The following is a 22079-nucleotide window of genomic DNA, read 5'->3' on the forward strand; positions in this document are numbered from 1 at the left end:
CAAAATTTTAAAATACTTTTTAAAAAGGCAGAGGGGGTCAACAGCAGAACAGACCTGTTTTTATTTTCTTCAGGTTAAAGGAGTAGCTAGTTGGAATCCGTCCAGTGTGTGATGAGCACTTAAGAGCAACATGTCTATTTCAGGTATCTGTTCCCTTATAGACTCCATACCCCTCTCCCCAACTTGGACATCTGTAAGTCAGGCTGGGGTCACCAGGCTCCTATCCCAGGGCATGGTTGGGGAGGGGAGGAGCCCAGCAGGGGCATGGAGGGGTGGGCAGATGTACCTTTCTTCTTTGTGGATGGCCAGACCTCGGGCTTTAAGTCTTCATAGTCAGTCCAGTCGAACAAGGCCATGTCCAGTGTGGGCATCACCTCCCCATCAGGCCTGGGGTGAGCCTGCAGAGGAGGGTGGAGAAGAGGGAGCCTGAAGATCCCAAAAGGTGGAAGAAGAAATGTGGGGCCCCAGGATCAGAGGGCAAAGGAGGGGCTCCTGGGCCAGCTCATGGCGTGTTGAACAGCCAGCAATCTCAGCCTGGGGAATTCAAGATGGCCACCAGGCCTCGGGCTCCAGCAGCTACCTGAGCAGTGTCTTCCCAGAGCAGCCGCCCCCAGGCAGGACAGCACCTACAGGCAGCGGCTGCAGTCCCCAGGCTCTGTGCGGAGGGGGCTGGGGAGGCAGCGTGTCCGCTCAGGAGGAAACCCAGCTGCTCACTCCCCTGTCCCTTCTCTCCCCTACAGATGTCATGGCATGGCACAGCATGGCACCCTCCATGGCATGGCACTGTTGAGGCCACGTCCATAGCTCAGTTCTACTCTAGACCCCCCGGCCGCACCCTTTGTGGTTTCCGGGCTGGATCTGTGAACATGGGCATTAATGGCTCAGCGGTAAAGAATCTGCCTGCCGTGCAAGAGCCACAGGAGACCTGGGTTCGATCCCTGGGTCTGGAAGATCCCCTGGAGGAGGGCATGGCAACCCACTCCAGTATTCTTGCCTGGAGAATGCCATGGACAGAGGAGCCTGGCAGGCTACAGCCCATAGGGTCACAAAAATTGGGACATGATTGAAGTGATTGAGCATGCAAGCATGCCATAGGGCTGGATTCTCAACAGATGGGCTTCGGGGAGCCCTTCGATGGCATGGATAACCGTGGGATTTGTTGGAGATGGCTTATCAGGATCTCAAGGGAGTGCAAGGCCCAAAAAGAGAATAAGGAAGATCTCCTCCTTAAAAAGTTTTACTTCTTCTACATGAATTATTTTATTGGTCATGTTTAATGATTTTATTTTGAAAAAATGTTCAAAGCCACTGAAGAGGTGCAACGACGCACTTCGTGTTAATTGCAAGAATAAATACCCTTTGTCTAGACTCACCAAGGGGTTCTCCCTGGTGGCTGAGTTGGTAAAGAATTCACCTGCAATGCAGGAGACCTAGGTTCGATCCCTGGGTTAAGATGATCCCTTGGAGAAAGAAATGGCAACCCACTCCAGTAGTCTTGCCTGGAAAATCCCATGGACATAGGAGTCTGGTGGGCTACAGTCTGTGAGGTGGCAAAGAGTCAGATACGACTTAGCGACTAAACTACCACAGACTCACCAATGGTTGGTGTTTTTGCCACATTTGCTTGCTTGCTTGCTTCCTCTCTTTTTAAAGGTCTGAAGCAGATGCATCGAAGTGTTAACTAAAGCTTGTTAATTCTGGATTTTGGGGACATGGTTTTAGACATTGTTATTCTCTGTCCTTTGTGGGGTGTACAAAATTCTCCCCCCAAAGCCTGACTTTTCTAGGTTCAGAGACCAGTGTGCTGAGCTGGCACTTGATTCCTTGGCAATTCCATAGAATGAGCCCCTGGACCACTGCCTGGACAGTGGCAGCACTCCCTGGACAGTGGGCTGGCTGGCCACAGCTGGGCTGGATGGGCATCAGGAGAACTAGCTTCCATCCAGCCTCATGGGCCTGGACCAACTCCCTCCCGCCCCTGTGCCTCAGTCTCCCTAAAGGTACTAGGAGGGGTTTGCATGAGGTCACCCCAAGGACCCTTCCAGCCCCTTACCTGGGGCCACAGGGATGTGACGGGAAGGATCAGGGACTCTTCGGTGGCAGGTGCCTCAAAGGTGGTGAGGTAAAGTATGGTGGGGGCCAGGCTGGTGGAGGATTCCTCCATCGAAGCCTCCGGGGACTGGTCTTCTGAGAGCTCTGCCTTCTTCATCAGGGAGCTGGGGCCTCTGACCAAAGCTCGGCCTGAGACAAGGAGCAGGGAACACAGCGACTTTATCTGCTCATCACCCCCTATCAGCCACAGCAGGACCCGCAGTTTTTGCTGCAAGCTAGGGGGCAGCAGGAATCATAGAACAAGTTATTGGCTCAACCAGCATCCCTGCTGCCCACCCTCCTGGGGAGGTGGCTGGAAACAGGAGGCTGGGGGCATGATAAGGGGGAATGTCTAGGATGAACTTGCAGTGTTGTTGGGGATTCTCCCTCTAAAACAACATTCCAGCAACTCCAAGTTCAGCTTGATGGAGTGCAGCCAGGGATGTAAGTGCAACGAATGGAAACCAGTAAGATGAACCATGGAAGGTTTCCTGGAGGAGGTGAAGTTTGTAGGATTAACCATGGAAGGCTTCCTGGAGGAGGTGAAGTTTGAGTAGGGGAATAAGGTGATGAGGCTGAGAGGCATTGCAGAGGGGAGAGGCCTTTGAGAAGGCTCGGAAGTGAGAGCTCCCTACATGGTGATGATGACCCTGCTTGCTGAGCACATGCTGCAGCTGGGACCATGTTGCATGCTGGGTCCTGATTTATAAGCGTTATTTCACCTAACCTTTGCAGGAGCTCTGGAAGGTAGGTACTCTTTCAGTCTCATCTACAGGGAAGGAAACTAAAGCACAAGGAGGTTAGGTGACTTGTCTGAGGGTGCACAGCCAGTAAGTATTGAAATCTGAATTTAAATCCAGGTCCATCTAATGCAGAATCAATACTTTTAACCACTGATGCCGCCTTCCAAGTTACACGGGCATGGGGTAGGATGAGTGTGAGGGGGAAAGTGTGCAGGGTTGAGGGGTGGTCAGGAACCAGCTTCCCTGGTGATTCAGTCGGTAGAGTCTGCCTGCAATGCGGGAGACCTGGGTTCAACCCCTGGGTCAGGAGGTTTCCCTGGAGAATAAAAAGGCAATCCATTCCAGGATTCTTGCCTGGAAAATTCCATGGACAGAGAAGCCTGTTGGGCTACAGTCCATAGGGTCACAAAGACTAGGACACGACTGAGTGACTAACACATACACGCACACAGGAGCCAGGAGGCATCAAGAAAAGCTAGAGGGCCCACGCTTATGCTTGCCTCTTTTTCTGACAAGAGCTGACTTTAAGGTTGGTTGGGTCCATTGGGGCCACCCTACCCTCCTGAGATGAATCCAGCCTGAGCTCTAGATGGCCACTGTCCCCTCCTCCACTCACTCACTCTTGTGGGAGGGCCCCGTTGGTCCACTGGAGCCAGGACTGGAGCTGGGCTGGGTTGAGTCCATGCAGGGTGTATGCCTTCCAGTTTGGCATCAAGGATGTTACCACCCTCACACCAACCTGACACATGATCCCCAGGGGTGGGAGGCTGAGAATCTAAGCTGGGCCCCCCTCTTCTGACTGTGTTCTGTCCACCTGAGGGGTTTCAGTGGGCCTGGCAGGGAAACAAGCCTCAGTTGTTTGCAGGAGAAAAGGGGGCTGGAGGCTCCATCACCCACTTCCTGCAGAAGCCCGCCCCCATCTATGCCTGCAGCTCTTGGCCCGCCCCTAGAGGCAGTCTTGTCACACAAAGAGACTTGAAGCTGAGGCTGCCTGCCTGGGCTCTCGCCAGGGGAGACTGGGGAGGGGTCAGCTGGGTGGAGATGCTGAAACATGTTTCGGGGAGTCTGGAGCTCACAGGGGATTTGGGAACATGAAAGGAACATGAAGGAAGGTAGGGAGGTTGGACTATTGAGAGTCTCTTGGACAGCAAGGAGATCAAACCCAGTCAATCCTAAAGGAAATCAACCCTGAATATTTCATTGGAAGGACTGATGCTGAAGCTGAAGCTCCGATTCTTTGGCCACCTGATGCAAAGAGCCAACACAGTGGAAAAGACCCTGGGAAAAATTGAGGGCAAGAGGAGAAGGGGATGATAGAGGATGAGATGGTTGGATGGCATCACTAGCTCAATGGACATGAGTTTGAGCAGGCTCTGGGAGATAGTGAAGGACAGGAAGCCTGGCATGCTGCAGTCCATGGGGTCACAAAGAGTCAGACATGACTGAGTGACTGAGCAACAACAACAAAGAAGGATGGGGAGGAAACTCCATCAACAAACAGGGCAGAGGCAGGAGAAATAAGGACGTGACCGCTCTCCTTGGGTAAGCCATGTCCAGGTCAGAGGACATGGATGGATTCAGCATCGAGAGAAAGTTGAGAATTAACTATTGAATAGAAACAACGACTGCTGTGGCCCCTGCCAAATGGCAGACACTGTTCTAGGTACTCCAGATAGCAAAATTTCTCTGAGTCTACCATGAGGATAGAGGGGGCCTTGCCTTCACTTTGCAGAAACCAAGGCACAGGAAGGTGACGTGCCAGGAGGTCGTGGAGCCAGAATATGAATTGGGGCAATTCAGAGTCTAAGCTCTTCAGAGTCTAAGCTCTTAGGCTCTGCTCTGTGTTTCAGCGCTGATTAAGTGATGTGCTTGGGAGGCACCAAATTGTCCCATCTCTGCTTAGGACTTACAATAGGATGGATTTAGGTCAGACACAAGGTAGAACTTCCTGAATCAGGAGGATGATCTATAGATAAGACTGAGCTTCTATGGCCACATATTCTTCTCTTCCTCCCCTGCTCCACCCTGACCCCAGCCTTTCCCAGCACCTCTTCTCACCAGATCCCTCTGAATCTAGTGAGACCCCTCTCTTCCTCTGAGGGTCCACTACCTGCCCTCTTTGGGGCATCCAGTTGTCCTCCCAGGAAGCTCCTGCCATTGACCCCACCTCCAGCCTCCACGTCTGTCACCTGAAGTCCATCCCCTTGGTCATTTGGGTCTGATCCCCTTCCCCGACTGTCCTCCTCCCCCCATTGTAGGGCCCCACCCCCTCGCAGACCTCCAGCTACCTCTGTGCAGCCTCAACCTCTCCTTCCGTCTCTTGTGCTCCCTGCCTCGTTTCTTCACCCTCTCTGACCCTGGAGCCCGGCTCTCCTTCTCGGGGTAGGGCCGAGTCAGCCCCCGGAGCAGACCTTTGTCCTGCAGCAGGCCTGCAGGACTTGGCCCATGCAGCAGCCCCTCTGCCCTTGGGAGCCTGGAGGCCTGCCTGGTGGCAGTGACCACAGCCCCATCCTGGGTCCAGCCAGGTGTGCCTGGGCCCTGCTCTTTCTTGCCGAGTCCCCGCCGACGGTGGTGGCTGGCCTGAGGCATCCACAGTGCTGGTCCCGAGAGGTCGATGTGATTCTCCGGCAGGATCTGAGCAGAGCTTCCGGGACCCAGGGAACCTGCCAGGCTCAGCTCCAAGAGCAGGAGGAGGGTGAGGAGCAGCATGGGGGCAGCGTGGGTGGTGGGCCCAGCTGAGGGCTTCTTCCTGCAAGAAAAGTAGGACCATGAGGGGGCAGCTCTGCAGCCCTCCTCCTCCACATCCACAGTCCTCTCATTCACACTCTTCTTTTATAAGTTGCTTACTTACATTTATTTTTATTTATTTACCTGTTAGCCATGCCGCAAGGCATACGGGATCTTAGTTTCCCAACCAGGGATCGAACCCATGCCCCCTGCAATGGAAGCACGCAGTCTTAACCTCTGGACCACCAGGGCTGTCCCCCCCTAACTCACACTGCTATAGTGCAGTCTGTTTCAACAGGGGTGGAGGGGGACTTTGACCTTCCCCCCACCCAGGGTACATTTGGCAACATCTGGAAGCATTTTAGGTAGCCCAAACTAGGCAGCACTACCGACTTTACTGGGTGGAGGCCAGGGATGCTGCTAAACACCCTGCAATGCACAGGACTGTCCTGGCCCAGAAAGACCACAGTGCTGAAGCTGAGAATCCCTGAGTTTCAGTAGTTTTAAGAAACACCCAGGTTCCAGTCTAGATTCCTTTCTTCTGCGCAAACCTCTGCCTTGGGCTAAGATTCCAGGAATGAGCTGAGTCCCTCCAAGCTCAGAAATAGGCTTATAGTCCCAGAGACTTGACTCAAAGCCTAAAATCAAACAAATGAATAAAAGCATTTGAGCACATGCTGTAAGAGAGAATCGTGTTCTGCGCTTGGTGTGCGTTTCTATCACTTGGTCCTTTTGTCGACTCTCTGAAGTGGCGCCTATTATTTTCTGAAGTGGAAATTAAGGCTCAGAGAGGGTGAGTCACATGGAGTAAGTGACATTTAGTCATTGCTAAGCCTGTGCCCTGAGCCCCCACGTACTGTTCCCAGACAGCCCAGCCTTGCCTTCTCTCTTCCTCCAAGTTCCAGGCAGGTTCTGACAGGGCCGGAACTGTCCCTCCCAGAGCCGGGGGCCAGGAGGCGCTTTGGAGGCTGGACTCTGACCCTGCAGGGTGGGGTGAACTACCTCTGACCTCCCCTGGGGACAGCCTGTTCTTCTGCACTGGAAGTGGGGGCATCTCATGGGACCTCACTGCTCCCCTTTTTGCACTGGGGGAAGGGTCAAAATTCCCGAATGTTCCAGAAGAACTTGGAGCTAAGGCTCAGGAGAAGTGTGGCTGGGGGACAGTGGGGATGTCCCTTCCCCTCCCCAACAGTCTTCCCTTCTCCCCTCGACCCCACCAGCCTCACCACATCCCAGGCGAGTTGGGCACCAGGTTAGCTGGGCTGATTGAATTTTTATGGCCTCCTCGGGTTGCCTGCATATTCCATTAAGCTCGCAAAGGTGCTTACACAACCGTTTCCTTGTGATTTGTGGCCTTGTAATTGCCCAGGGCTGAGGAAAGGTTGGTGGCCTGGGAACCTCGGCCAGCAGCTCTCCCTCCAGCCCCCTCAGTTCCTGCAGGCTCTGCCATGGCCATCCCGTCCCAGGTTCACTGTTAGCTAACCCCAAGTGAGGGGCCCTTGAAGCGGGCGGGGAGGGCAGGCTGACCTGCTTGGGGAGGAGTCGGGGGGGGGGAAGCAGAGGGAGAGAAACAGCTCCTCCCCAACCTTGCCTGGTCACTGGCCTCCCTTCCTTCCCTTCGTTCCCGCCTGGCATGTCCTAGTCCCCGGGGAGGCTCGGGCCCTGGCCTCCACTGCCCTAGGCTCTGCCCCGCCAGCCTCACCCCTAGCCTTTCCATAATGAGAGCCCTGGAGGCCGGTGCTCAGGCGGGCCTGCACTCCAGAGGCAGCCAGGTGGGAGGAGGAGGGGCCCTTTGAGGAGCTTGTCAGTCAAGCATTGTTCTGCTCTGGGGGACCCTTCAAACCCTATTTCCAAGCCTCAGGCAGATGCCAGGTTGCATTTACCAGACTCCACCTTCCTCTCGCTGTGACTGAAGGAGGTGGAGTCTGTGTTGGATGCTGTCCACCACCCAGCCCCCACTTCTGTCCTGCGAGGACATCACATGGACAGCCTGGGAGAAACCCACAGAGCGCCTCCATCGACAGGGAACCTTTGGGACATTGGGGAGGGAGTAGAATCCCTCCATCTTGAGGGTAGAGAGGAGCAAGGTGAGTTACCCAAACAGTGCAGGCAAGAGACCAGATGAGTCTTGGCAGAGGGGTGAGGAGTGAGCAGCCCCATGTCATGTAGGGGCAGCTTGCTGTCCTTGTGGACACACATGAGGCCAATCAATGACTCAGAACTGGCCTCTGAGCTCAATGACCAGCCCTGGCACTAGTTCCAGAGGACAGCATCTCCCCCGCAGAGCCAGGAGCTGAAGCCCAGCCCTACCCCAACCTTAGACAACCCCCTGCATCATGACCCTATCCGCACTTGCCATCTCTCCCAATGAAGTCCTGATACCAAGCCCTTGCTGGTGACCATGGGTCTGTTCACTGTACCCAGGAACCCCAACTTCAGTGCCATCTTTGTTCCCTGCCGCTTTGCACCCCACAAATCATGTATGGGGCCAACCTGAAGCAGGAAAGGGAGGATTTCAGCATGCGGGCCATCCCCTTCCTCAGACTTTTATCAGTACCATCCTGCCCCTGGCCCCAGCCCATACTGCTGCCAAGCTACTCTGATCTTGCTTACAACTGTCCCCTGGCTCCCAGTTCCCCTGGCTCCTAGTTCCCTTCCCATTTAACCACAGACTCCCCACCTTGGCACTCAAGATCTTGTGTAACATGACCCCAGCCTAATTGTGCAGCCCTGCCTTCTATTTCCTTCCCATCACAGCCAATAGAGATTATTTCCTGGGCCTCGAACACCGCCACCCCGAATCTTTCTTGTCTCTCTACTCTCGTTCATGCTACTCTATGGAAATCCTTCCTGTCCTCTGGGACTTGTCCCAAATGTCCCCTCTGACAGAAAGCCTTCTCTAGTGGGAACTGAGATACAGTTCCCTCCTCAGGGATGCCACACAGCTCTGCCCAGATCATTTCCGGCTGGACCAATCAGACCCCCAACTAGACAGGAAGTTCTGTCCCCCTTTTCCCTCTGTTTCTGTCACATTTACAAGGCTCTGCAAATAATAGGCACTTATAACTTTGGGCTTCCCTGGTGGCTCAGTGGTAAAGAACCCACCTGCCAATGCAGGAGATGAGGGTTTGATCATCAGGTCAGGAAGATCCCCTGGAGTAGGAAATGGCAACCCACTCCAATATTCCTGCCTGGGAAATCCCATGGACAGAGGAGCCTGGCGAGCTATGGAGACTCAAAGAGTTGGACACCGTAAGAGACTAAACAACAGCTAAGGATCAGAATGGAATCAAACTGATACCTGAGCCCAAGATCATACATAAATTCCCAGGGAGGGTGTGTGAATGTGTGTGTCTGAGTGTGTGTATGTGTCTGAGTGTGTGTGTCTGAGTGTGTGTGTGTCTGAGTGTGTATGTCTGAGTGTGTATGTGTCTGAGTGTGTGTCTGTGTGTGTGTCTGAGTGTGTGTGTGAATGTGTGTGTCTGAGTGTGTGTGTGAGTCTGAGTATGTGTGTCTGTGTCTGTGTGTGTCTGAGTGTTTGTGTCTGAATGTGTGTGTGTGACAGCAGGATTGGTCCAGCAGGAAATGATCTCAGAGAATGAGAGAGAGAGAGCATGCTGGACTGAGAGCTGGGGATCCCAGAGCCTCTTTGCCCTGAAGACAGCATGGAGTCCTCTTTCCAAGCCCGCAGGATTTGTACTTGAATCTTGGCACAGTGCAGCAGCCAAGATGCCAATCTGGCAAAGAGCCGCTTAGGAAACGCGGGCTGCTACAGAAGTCGTGCCAAGGATCCACAGTGATGAGGGCTCTGATCCATTTCTGCCGCTCGGGAGGCCAGTTGGAGGCTGCCTCCCAAGGCACCAAGCAGCCAGGAGAGAAGCGGCAGCAGGTGTCCCGTCTCCCCGGGGTCCCCATCAGCCCTGGATGGTTCTGCCTATGGTTTGCACACAAAACCTACTCTTCTTGGCCTGGGTCTGGTTTACTTAGGACTAGGGACACTCGGCAGCACTTGAGGGACAGAAGGACCATCCACACCCAGAGATAGCTCTCTCACAACAGAGATCTAATAGTGGCTCCTTAAAAACGAAACGAAGCTAGAGCAATTGTCACCATAGGAGCTGCCATTCCCTGAGCGGCTGGGAAGCCAGGCTCTTACAAGCTTATTTCATCCATTTTTTATTGCATCCTCTCAACTGCCCTGCATATGGCAGGTCGTTCTCCGTATTTTTAAAATGAGAAAACAGGGGCTCTGGGAGAGTGAGCCACAAGCACAAGGTGACACCGCTAGTGAGTGATAAAGCTCCACCTCAGGGTCTGCACCCAGCACACACGGACAGTCAGTCCTCGCACCCCCTCACCCCTCCTCTGAGCTTCAGTGGGGGGTTGCTTGCCTCTCCCATGTAATCTCCTGCCATTGCTGTGAGTGCAGTCAGGGCCCAGGAGCCAGGCCAGGCTCTGGCAGCTGAGAAGAGGAAACTGACAAAGGAGGAGGAAGGGGTTTGTTTCAAGCCCTCATCCTGTTCCCATACTGTGTGGAGTTAAACTGCCAGCGAGGTCTCCATCCAGAAGCCCGCAGGGATGCAGTGTCACATGCAAATGAAGGCAGTTAATGGAGTCTGGAGCCTGCTTTGACTCCTGAGCCCCCACCCCCTCTCCCCACAACAGCCTTGCATTTAGGGGCCAGGAGACTAGGCGGAGCCTCCTGCCTACCCGCCTGGCAGACAACTGTGGGGCCTGAATTCCTCCTTTACTGATTAGCTCACCCAATGTTTGATGGGTTGGAGGGGAGAGGGCGGCAGGATGGGGGTGGGAGGTGGGAGCAGGGCTGGCTGAAGAGGGTTAGATGGGAATCCCAAGCCAGGGATATCAGTGAGGCTCTGATGGAGCTGAGGGGTTATGACACTCCGTCCAGGCTGTGAGCCAGACAACCACCCATTGAGAAATCTTAGCTATCAACCCCCACCCTTTCACCCTGGATCTCCATCTTGAGTGCGAAAGTGATACATTTGAGCCACCATATTTCATAGACATGTTTCAGGGATTCTCTAAGCATTTGATTCTAGCCTTAATTTTTAAATGTTTTAAAACTATTTTGCAAGCTGCAAGTCGCTCAGTCGTGTCTGACTCTTTGTGACCCCATGGACTATACAGTCCATGGAATTTTCTAGGTCAGAATACTGGAGTGGGTACCCTTTACCTTCTGTAGAGGATCTTCCCAAGCCAGGTCTCCCACATTGCAGGATTCTTTACCAGCTGAGCCACAAGGGAAGCTCAAGAATATTGGAGTGGGTAGCCTACTCCTTCTCCAGGGCATCTTCCCAACCCAGGAATCAAACCAGGATCTCCTGCATTGTAGGCAGATTCTTTACCAACTGAACTATTAGGGAAGCCCATACTGTAGGTAAACTTCAATCGTGTCCATCTCTTTGTGACCCTGTGGTCTGTAGCCTGCCAGGTTTCTCTGACCATGGGATTCTCCAGGGAAGAATACTGGAGTGGGTTGCCATGCCTCTTCTAGGGGATCATCCCAACCCAGGGATCCAACCCACGTCTCTTATGTCTCCTGCATTGGCAGGCAGGTTCTTTACCACTAGCATCACCTGGGAAGCAACAGCCACTCTCAAATGCGTTCTCTACCCAATTTTAACTCGGGCACAGCCCCACCATAACTTGGGCTTCTCCTGGGTCAGTGAAGAGTGTTCCAGGGATGAAATGTGAGCAGTTTAAAAGAACTGTTGAGAAAGATGTTATGGGGAGGGAGGTGGGAGGGGGGTTCATGTTTGGGAATGCATGTAAGAATTAAAGATTTTAAAATGTAAAAAATAAAAAACTAAAAATAAAAATAAATAAATAAATAAATAAATAAATCAGCTGGGGAAAAAAAAAAATAAAAGAACTGTTGACATTTGCTATGACTTATTTACACTCTCCAGGATTTTCTGGGCACCAACAACCAAAGCCAGTTAGAGGCTCCACTTCATACTGACAAACGCAACTGACATCCACTGTCTTCTTTTATGCCATTGAGGATAGCTTCTCTTTTTGTCACTGATTTACTTTGAAGTAGGCAGTATGGAACATTGGGCGTAACAGAGGTTGCACAGCACCTCCAAGGAGGAGAAGCTGAAGACAGTCGTGAAAGTAGGGCTTGAAGTTGTATCTTCATGAGATAGAAAAAAATTTTGATTTGGGGAAGAAATTAGTGGTGGTGGTGGGGTGCCACACTGCTCTTAAAATCATGCCTTTTTTGGTCTTAGTACTGAGATTAAAGAGCCTCTTGTTGAAGGTAAAAGAGGAGAGGGAAAAGTCTGACTTAAAACTCAACATTCAAAAAACTAAGATCATGGCATCTGGTCCCATCACTTCATGGCAAATATGGGGAAAAAATGGAAACAGTGACAGACTTTATTTTCTTGTGCTCCAAAATCACTTTGGATGGTGACTGTAGCCATGAAATTAAAAGACAAAGAAAAGCTATGACAAAACTAGACAGCATGTTAAAAAGCAGGGACATCACTTTGCTGACAAAAGTCCATATAGTCAAAGCTATGGTTTTCTAAAAGTCGTGTATGGATGTGAGAGCTGGACCATAAAGAAGGCTGAGCACAGAAGAATTGATGTTTATGAACTTTGGTGCTAGAAAAGACTCTTGAGAGTCCTTTGGACTGCAAAGAGATCAAACCAGTCAATCCTAAAGGTAATCAACCCTGAATATTCATTGGAAGGACTGATGCTGAAGCTCCAATACTTTGGATACCTGATGTGAAGAGCCGACCCACGAGAAAAGACTCTGATGCTGGGAAAGATTGAGAGCAGCAGGAGAAGGGGGCAACAGGGGAAGAGATGCTTGAATGGCACCACCGACTCAGTGAACATGAGTTTGAGCAAACTCTGGGAGATCGTGAAGGACAAGGAAGTCTTGCATGCTGCAGTCCATGGGGTCACAAAGAGTTGGGCACAACTCAGCAACTGAACACCTGGGATTATGGATAAGATTTCATGGGAAATGATCGGCACTGCTCAATAAATAAATAAATAAGACAGATGGGAAGCATAGTGGAAGCAGACTACTGGATTAGTAGATTAGTTAGATTAAGTGGTCTCTAGGGCCCTCTGCCAAGGGAGCCTGGGAACTTATGATCCATGGTGACAAGATCCTCCATCTGTTTTCCCATCCACCTGACAGCCCCCTGTGGGGAGGGATGACACCTCATATTCTCCTGGTTCTGCAGTGAGCCCCCAGGGGCCAGGGACAAGTGTCAAAGCAGCATGAATTCACAGGACATATCTGTGAATGTTCAAAGACAATATGTGGGACTTCCCTGATGGTCCAGTGGTTAGGACTCTGCACTTTCATTTCGGAGAGCATGGGTCCAATATTTGGCTGGGACTAAGCTCCCACAAGCTCCTTGCCAAAAAAAAAAAAAAGAGAGAGAGAGAGAGAGAGACAAAATAAAACACAATTATGTGTGATGATAAGAAGTTCACTCCTGGGCCAGCCCTCCCTCTCACTTGATTTTGGAGGAGCTCTGCCTTGCTCTGGCCACCTCTTGAATCATGCCTAACCTCCAGCACAGGTGAGATCCTAATCCACCGAGCTGCTGGGATGGACATCCTGAGACCAGCACTGGGGTCTCTGGGATGACTGGGGCACCTATCTTTCAAGGGCTCCTCAGAAAGGGGTGCACAGTGCTGGGGGGTCAGGGAAATGGAGAGAGAAGGGTTCTAATTCCTGCCACATCCCTGGCCACAGCTCAGGTCTTAAAATGATGCTCCACACAGAAACAGTCTAACCCTCTTTAACTCATAAGAGATTGGAAGGTCGGGGCTTCCCTGGTGGTCAAGTTAGGAATCCACCTGCCAAGGCAGGGGACACAGGTTTGATCCCTGGTCGGGGAACAAAGTTCCAACACACCGCAGGGCAACTAAGCCTGTGTGCCACAACTACAGAGCCCACGAGGTGCAACTATTGAAGCCCGCCTACCCTAGAGCCCAAGCTCTGCAACAAGAGAAGCCCTTGCAATGAGAAGCCCGAGCATTGCTACTAGGGAGAAGCCCCAGCTCACTGCAACTAGAAAAAGCTTGCACGCAGCAACAAAGACCCAGTGCAGCCAATATTAAATAAAATAAACAGAAGAAAGAAAGAAACTGGAAGGTAGCTGCCTTCTGCTAAACCTGGACTAGAAGAGACCTCTACCCTTGAGAAGTCAAGAAACATCTCCATGGGGATCTTGTTCCCTTGAGAGAACCCAGCCTTACTCTGGGGTAGTCTGGGAGTCAGTATTCTTGGGCTCAGGTGTTGAGTCCTCCCAGCTCATGGGAGAAGTGGGTCTGGGGTTTTGTGGCCTTCTGGGCATCTCACCATTCCCCTCTGGGGATCCTGACCCTAAGGGGCTGAATTCTGTCCTTCAGAGCAGCAGTCTCAGGTCACACTGGGCTCCAAGTGGGTGCCGCATTCCCTGCCATGCCACGTTCCCTGCCATGTTTCCAATAACCCAGACAACTTCCGGTGCTGCTGTCTGCCCTGGGCCCTGGCTTATTACCAGAACATTTTCAGCTTTGTGATCAGAAGGACAAATCCAATCACTAGCTTTCCAGCTTAAAACTCTTCAGGGGACATTTCCACAACACATAGAACAGACAGAGATCAGCTCCTTTACACACGAAGAACTTTTGCCTCACTCTCACACCTGGGAGCCCCAGGGGCAGTGTTTGTAAGCCCAGAACCCCAACTCAGTAGTGCTCAGGACAGACTTTGTTAGAAGGAATGCTCTAACTTGGGACTAATCGGCCAGACTCTTCCCTCTGACGCCTCCTCATGATTCCGTCATACACTTCCTGAAATGGTTGGAATTGAACAGTGGAGATGGCCATCCTCAAGTCCCCCCTTCTGCTCTTAGAACAGTGGGGCCACTGGGCAGTCAGCTCCACAAATCTGGAATTCCAGTTGGGGGTGGGGGTCTTAGAGGTCCTGGTTCCCTAGGAGCAGATTCCTATCTTCTTTAAGGGGAGCTGATTCCCCCAGGGCTGGAAAATGAGAAGTTGTAATTGTTCAATCAAAATAGTTGTGTTAGGCTTCCTTGGTAGCTCAGTGGTAAAGAATCTGCCTGCCAGTGCAGGAGACATGGGTTCGATCCCTGGTCCAGGAAGAACCCACATGCCTTGGGGCAACTAAGCCTGTGTGTCACAGCTATTGAGCCTGTGCTCTAATGCCCAGAGCCACAACTACTGAAGCCCGCTTGCCCTAGAGTTCATGCTCTGTAGGAAGAGAAGTCACAGCAATGAAAAGCCCACACAACTCAGCTGGAGAGTAGCCCCTGCTCGCTGCAACTAGAGAAAAGCTCGTGCAGCAACAAAGAACCAGCACAGCCAAAAATAAACAAATAAATAAATAGTCACAAAATAGTTCTGTCCTCAGTGAGGGTGGAGGAGGGGGAGCTGGATCTTAATTTCACCAGCTGGGCTCCTCCTAAGGCAATTTGGGACCAGAGTTTGCCTCTCTAGTGCCTCCCACAATTCCTCCCACCATCACACCTCATCATGAGTCATAATTTCTCTGTCTGTGAAATGGGATTATTAACCTGGCATGAGATTTGACTATTTAGGAAATTCGAACTTCTGTGTGTTTGGGGGAGGGGACATTTCTAGGTATGGAAGGAACTCAGGCAGTATAGGTGGGTGGGAAGGTAGCAAAGATGAGCTTACTGGGGGGTGTTGGGGGTGAGACTTGAAACAGCTGCCCTAGGTGGAGGGTGCTTGTTGGCTGGTTGAGCCTGACAGTCCTGAGCTAGTCCCTACCCATCTACCCTGCCTCTCAGAGGCTCTGCACCCTTAAAGTGACACCTGTTCAACAGGAAGGAGCCTGTCAGCCCCTCCCCAGGCCTCAGAACAGCCAGAGTCCCACCCATCCCTCACAGATCTGCCAACCTGGTCTCACACAGGGAATTCTGCTTCTTGACCATGCAGCACCAGGATGGAGAGTAACATCAGGTAGTCAACACCTGCCGATCCCCTCTGGGTGCAGGGCCTGAGTGCCATGCAAGAGAAGATGCTCCAGTCTGAGCACCTGGTCCCTGCTTCTGGAAACTGCCAGTAAACTCTGACTGGGACAGAAGCCCTGCCCTGGGGAGCTCTGACGGTTAACAAGGAAGATCTAGGTCTCACCTTGGAGGACTCTAAGACTGATGAGACACAGCTGCTGTCCTCAGGGAGCTCTGGTTTGAGTAACAAAGGCAGCCTCTGCCCCAGGAAGCCTCCAGTCTAATGGGGGAGACCTGACTGCTTCCCTTAGGGATTTCCCAGGCTGCAAGGGGACCCACAACTCTGGCCTCGGATATTCCCAGGACATGGGGAAAACTCTGCTGGACGGAGCTTCTAATCTGTGGGTAAAAACACATTCTTTGCCATCTAGAGGTCCCCACTGTGACCCAGCAGGGAGGCCACAGGCCCAGTGACAGAGGGAGGCACAGACATAATTATTACTGATTCAAACACACACATGTCAATCCAAACCCATTATCCGAGCCATGGGAGAGCCCCCTGAACAGAGCGAAAATGTGTGACCCCGGTCAAATCATTTAACCCCTCTGAGCCTCAGTTTCCTCTCCTGTAAAATGCTGGAGGTTTTGAGAATGAAGGGAGGTAAAGGTATACAGTGAGTGGTACCCAGTAAGGGTGCAATAAGCAGTAGCTGCTGTAATTATGAGGAGGGGGAAGAGCGGGCGTGGGGCGTGGGGGTGGGTTCCTGAAGTGTTCGTGCATCTGTGCCTGCATGTGTGGGGGGTGGACACAGGTAGCCCCGTCCTCAGTCCTCAGTGGGGTGATTGATGGCTTCGGTGGGGCAGGTCAGCACAGGCCCAGGCCTGCCTGGAGGGGACCATTGTCTTGGCAAATGAGGTTTGGCTTCTCCACAGGGGCAGCTCCATCTGCTTTTATTTTTTCCATCAGCAGCCTTGGGAATTCCCACCCTCCCAAGGCCTCACACCTCAAAAAATTCTATGTAAGGGTATTATTTGGAGGGGGGAAGGTGGGTGGAGTCCTATCATCTCCTGGTACATTACAGGTACTGGCCAGCCCTCTTCCTCCTCTCCTAAGCCATCCCCTTGGTGCCCTCATCCCCCAAATGTCATTATCTTGGTTCCCAGACAATTTTGTTGGACCCATCACTTAATCATCAAGTGATAGAATGCCTGCTGTCAGTTCTGGAAGAGGCCAGTGTCGGGTAGGAAGACACCTGGAGTCAAGCAAGCCTGGCTGTGCATCCTGGCTCCAGCATTTAATAGCTGTGTGACCCTGGGCAAGCCAACTAACCTTTCTGGGCTTCAGTCCCACATCTGAAAAGTCAGTGTTTGTTTGGGTATTATTTATAGGGCATCGACTATTCTTAAGACCTAGGGCTTTATGTGTATTATCTAATTTAGCCCCTTGAAGTGGACAATATTTTTCAGGTAATAATGACAGTAACAGTGGATCAACATCAGGACAAAGATTTGAAGGATTTGCTCAAGCTTACACAGTAGAGTGAATGGGAGAGTGGGGATTTGAACTTGTGGCCACCTGACTTCAAAGGCCACATTTTGACCTTGATGTCTCCTGCTTACTCAGTAACTAATACCAGTGCTGAAGCTCTGACTTTTAGATATGACAAAATGGGGCCTTACCCCAGAGGCTGGCACAGAGGGGGCTCCTAAAAACTTGAGGTTCTGCAATTATATCATCGCAGCTGCTCTGGATTCTAGTACTTGTGCCCCCATACCCACTCAGGGAAGTGTCTCAGACAGTCAATGTCAGGCCATGGTATTGTAGTTGGGGGGTGGGTGGCTGCCAAAGCTGGGACCTGGCGTGGGGGCAGGGTCTTTCCTGGGAAGACGTGTGCTCCACTGGCCCCCTTGAGAGGAAGAGCTGGGTTGGACAAGCAGAGGGCATGGAGCAGCAAGAGAAGGGAATCTCACCTGAAGGAGCGAGTGGAGTGATGCCCGATGACTCCTCTCCACTCCAGGAACATGCCCAGCTCTTGCTCACCTCAGAATGCGGAATCAGGGAGGCCAGGATGCAAAATCTCTGCTCTGTCACGTTTCTGGCTGAAACAAGTGAAGGTGCAGGCCACAGAGCTGCTAAGCTAGTCTGCTGAATTCAGGCAGCTGCTTCCCTGTCTGGTCTATTACCTCTGCTACAATCAGGCACAAAAGTCATCCTCAACTTCTGGAGGCATGCAGAGGCCCTGGTGCCACAGGGACTTTCCAGGAGAATTGCTCCCTCTCCAACTGCCCCAGCTCTGGTCCTTTGCTCTAGAGCCCACTCTGCCCCTGGCCTGGCCAGCAGGACCCAGTGGAACCCAGGGATAACCTGTGGTTTGCAATTTTCATCCCTGTCCCCTTAGCCAAGGATTCCATTCATCAGAACAAATATGGACAGAGCACCTGCTGTGTCTCAGGCACTGGGACCATAAGTGGAACAAGACCCACGCTGCCCAGGGAAGTGCAGCCCAGGAGAGACAGGGAGGCAAAGGGGGAGCAGGAGGGCTTCCCACAGGACGGGCCATCTGACCTTGGCCTGCAAGGGGAGACATTTCAGATAGAGGGAAGAGTTCAGAGTCCATCAGGGCATGGAGACGGTCAGCCTTCTATCATGGCCGAAAACTCTGATGCTGATGGGGGCGTGGTGGGAGGCAGGCAAGGTTGTTACTTCAGTGGAAACAAGGAGCCATTGAGGGGGTTAGGGATAGAGGAAGGCAGTGAAAGTGGCAGGAAGGATGGTGAACAGGAGTCTGGACGGTATATGTGTGGGTGTGTGTGTTCTCAGTCCCATTCTTCCCTCTCTAAAGAGAAAGGCTCTGGTTGCCAGTCCTGGCTGGGGCTGAAAAACTCAGCTAGGAGAATCTAGAACCTGCCAGTCAGGAGATGTTATAAAGTTGCCCGCATTATGCCACTAAGTCCACATCGCTGCCTGACTCCTGGAGTCGTGTGCCACCTGTCATGATGACACAGATGGTCAGAGGGTTTGAGTGATTCCCCAGCAGGTTCAGGATCCAAAAGACAATCCCCCCCCCCCCCCCCCCCCCCCCCCCGCGGAAAGGAAGTGGCTTGTAAGTGAGAGACACTGAAAAAGAAATAGAGGGACTTCCCTGGTGGTCCAGTAGCTAAGACTCTGCACTCCCAATGCAGGGGGTTCAGGTTCCATCCCTCGTCAGGGAACTCAATCCCACATGCGGCAACTACAACCCGGTGCAGCCAAATAAATACGTATTTTTAAAAAACAATAAAAAAGAAATGGGTGCAAGATGGAGATTCGGAATTGGCAATGAGGCACACGGATGTCTCTCAATCAATGACCAGCTGTTGGCAACATCAACAGCCACACTGATCTCACTTTGAAAGCAGAGGCCCTTTTTATTCTGATTTTTAAGCTCTGATTTTAGGACAAGGAGAGAAGAGGAGGGAGAGAAAGAGAGAAGAGTGCCTGGAAGAGTGTGTAGGGGGAGGTGATTGTGATAGGGGAGGGGCCATAGTCAGGTTTCTTTTCAGGGTCTCTAAGCCTTGAATTTTGGATCCGTTTCCCCCTTTCTGTGGAGCCTCGTCCCCACCCACCCAGAGACTGTAGAATCACCCATGGCCACCCAGTGCGTGCTGCGCTGACATTCCATACGGTTTTTCACCGTTTCCACACACATCCCTGTAGGTCGGTGCTATTATCCCCGAGTTATCAAGGGGACACTGAGGCTCAGAGAAGTACGTTCCTTTGTCCAGGATCTGTCCCTCGGGCTCCGTCTGCCTGACTCCGGAGCGGTACTGAACCAACACTACGGCACTTCTTCCATGCCACCAGGCTGGGAGGTGGGCAGCATGGAAGAGTGCTCTGAGCAAGAGAGAGCAGACCGAGGCGAGGGCCGAGGGAGCACCCGGTGGAGCAAGGGAGGACTTGGCGGGAACCCAAGAGGCCTCACGTCTCAAACCTGGTTCCCTCACAGCGCCTGAGCCCCCGGTGCGCGGCTGGAGAAAAGCAGGCAGTGGGCAGGGAGAGGGCCTGAACCGGGGCCAGAAGACCTAGCCCAGCGCCGTCGGGATCACTAGGGCGTGGAATTGACCCGGGTCGGGATGGGAGGGCCCGGGCCGGGGCGCACCTAGAGCCTCCCTCTCCCTGCGCACACTCCAGCCCCGTAGGTAGCCTTGCTAAAAGCCGAGGACACTCCTGCCAGCTCTGCCCGGGGCTCGGGGAGTCTTTCGAGCTTCTTCAAACAACGTCAGACTGGGATCCTCAGCCCGAGAGACCACCCGGAGACTCAGAGACAGAGAGACAAAGAGAGACCGGATCCCACAGCGAGAAGGCTAGTGCGGAGGAGGAGAGTGGGCGAAAAATGAGTCCGGGAGAGCGAGGCGAGGGCTCACGCGAGGCAGTGTCAGAACGTGGAAAAGTCGGTGACCGGAGGAAGGTGGGCAGACGAGGAGCTCCGGAGCAGAGCCAGGAGCTGAGGGGAGACGCCTCGAGGAGAGGAGGCGGCGGACCCACCGACCGACGTGTCCGAGGGCCGGGAGGACAGGGAAGAAAGCAGCATCCTCACTTCCAGCCTCAGTCCCCAGCGCGCCTGGCTCCTGAGCGCTCCAGGTAGCCCACCTTTGTCCGGGCGCGCAACTAGGTGAGGCGGGAGGGCGGGGCCGGGGGCGGGCCAAGGCCATGCCTTACCTGTCTGACCCGCGGGGCGGGGGCCGAGGGGCTCGCGGCCGAGCGCCCGCGGAAGCCGAGCGCAGCAGAGGGCAGAGCCGCGAAGCCAGGACCTCGAGGAGAGGTGCGCGGGCGGCAGGAGGATGTGCCGAGGCTGAGCCGGGCTGGAGGGAAGGGGGAGGGGGGCGGGCGGGAGGGAAGGGGGCGGGAACACGGGGAGGGGAGAGGGAGGGGTGGCGGGGAGAGCGCTCCGCTGCCCCCAGCCGAGGGGCAGCCCTGGGCCGAGCCGGGCCCAGCACGCTCCCGGCCAGCGCGCCCTTGCCAGCTGCGCTCGGCGTTCCGGTCCGGCTCCCCAGAGGCCTAGCCGCCGCCGCCGCCGCGAGGGCGCGGGGCAGACAAAGAAGGTAGACAAAGGCGGGCGCAGCCGGGCGGCCTTGCGGGCACCGGGAGAGGCGGGCCCACTCCTCCCGGTGCGTAAGAGCCGCCTCAGCGCGGCCCGGGGCGCGTGGGACGGGCGGGGCGCGGGCAGCGGTGGCGCCTCTGGAGCGGCCCGTCCGGGAGCGGGCGACAAAGGGCCGCGGCAGGGGGTCCCTGGCGGACCCCAACAATGAATTGGGGCTGAGCGCTTAGTTGCGGCGAGTCTGGCCGAGCAAAGGCCGACGGTTCTCCAAAAGGATTATTCCGCCTAGGCTGTCAAATGGGAAGGAAGAAACGCCCGGTACGAGGAAGGCGGAACCAGGCACCGCGGGGCCTTTGCAGCCTCGGAAAGTGAACGGAGTTGGGGGCGAGGTTCTGGGAGGGGTCGCTCTTCCATGTGGGATTCTAGGGGGTCTTAAAAGCGTTATCAGATGAGACTCGGGCGCACTGACGGCTGGACTAGAGCCCCCTTCCCACTCTCACACCCTGGGAGGGAAGGGGAAAAAGACAGTCCCCCTACCTCACACACACACACACACACACACACAGTGCGAGGAAAGGGGAAAAAGACAGTCCCCCTACCACACACACACACACACACACACACACACACAGTGCGCCTCTTGCCACGCCTGGTCCAAAATAGGTCTGACGCTCCAAAACCCGGTCCAGGCAGGACAAAGCCAGCGCTCGGGGCCGGCTCATTCATCACTCACAGAGTGCCGACCCTGGGAGTCCAGGAATGCTATGTATGGGTCCCGCGGCCCCCATAACTCACGGCGGGGTCAGTGGCGCCACCAGCATCGCAAAGATCAAAGAGCGGTGGGGCGGGCCGGGTTTGCGCGAAGCATCAGTCTTGCCTGGCCCCCAGAGCTGTCCCTGTGGCCTCTATTTCGACTGTCTTCTTTCTCCGGAGGGTGGCAAATTATGGCTCAGAGGTTTAAGAGCTCCACTCTACAGTCAGGTAGATGCCTGGGCTCCTTTTCTGATGCCATTCCCCCTCTCCTTCAAGTGGCCTAACCTCTCTGAGCTCACCCTTAGCCCTAACTCTCAAGAATCAAGGATTAAGTGCAGTGGCTGTGTAAGGAGATAATGTTCCTAAGGTCCTGGCCCCACAGGATATGATCTAGAAAAATTATCGACTGTTGTTATTTTAATAGGAATATTGTCAGCCTGTTGGGCTCCAGTATGGACTGGGTTATGAACTGAGCAGAGACATGATCTGACTTGTTGTTTAGTTGGTAAGTCATATTCTACTCTTTTGTGACCCCATGGACTGTATAGCCTGCCAGACTCCTCTGTCCATGGGATTTCCCAGGCAAGAATACTGGAGCGGGTTGCCATTTCCTTCTCCAGAGGAATCTTCCTGACCCTGGGATTGAACCCGAATTCAATCTGCATTGGTAGGCGGACTCTTTACCGCTGAGCCACCAAGGAAACCCT

At 53.5% G+C, this 22079-nt stretch overlaps 2 protein-coding genes across 3 annotated transcripts in view; one reads left to right on the forward strand and one right to left on the reverse strand.

Annotated features, from left to right (window-relative positions):
- DRAXIN (dorsal inhibitory axon guidance protein) overlaps positions 1–20340 on the reverse strand; it is a 27198-nt gene extending 6858 nt beyond the window's left edge. The window contains exons 1-4 of the mRNA XM_069545726.1: positions 20241–20340; positions 5123–5583; positions 2054–2241; positions 287–398 (exon numbers count right to left, since the gene is read on the reverse strand). Coding sequence (XP_069401827.1) covers positions 287–398; positions 2054–2241; positions 5123–5543 — 721 coding nt within the window. The 5' untranslated portion in view covers positions 5544–5583; positions 20241–20340. The remainder of the gene's footprint in view (positions 1–286; positions 399–2053; positions 2242–5122; positions 5584–20240) is intronic.
- The window catches only part of MAD2L2 (mitotic arrest deficient 2 like 2), a 12434-nt gene continuing 10602 nt past the window's right edge, over positions 20248–22079 (forward strand). The window contains exon 1 of one of the 2 annotated variants that reach the window (XM_069545725.1): positions 20248–20343. The gene's annotated coding sequence lies outside the window, so the exon portion shown is untranslated. Of the gene's footprint in view, positions 20344–20431; positions 20690–22079 lie in introns of those variants that run through there. The other variant, XM_069545724.1, reaches the window with a different exon arrangement.

Source organism: Ovis canadensis, chromosome 12, assembly GCF_042477335.2.
Source record: "Ovis canadensis isolate MfBH-ARS-UI-01 breed Bighorn chromosome 12, ARS-UI_OviCan_v2, whole genome shotgun sequence".
NCBI classification, from domain to species: Eukaryota; Metazoa; Chordata; class Mammalia; order Artiodactyla; family Bovidae; genus Ovis; species Ovis canadensis.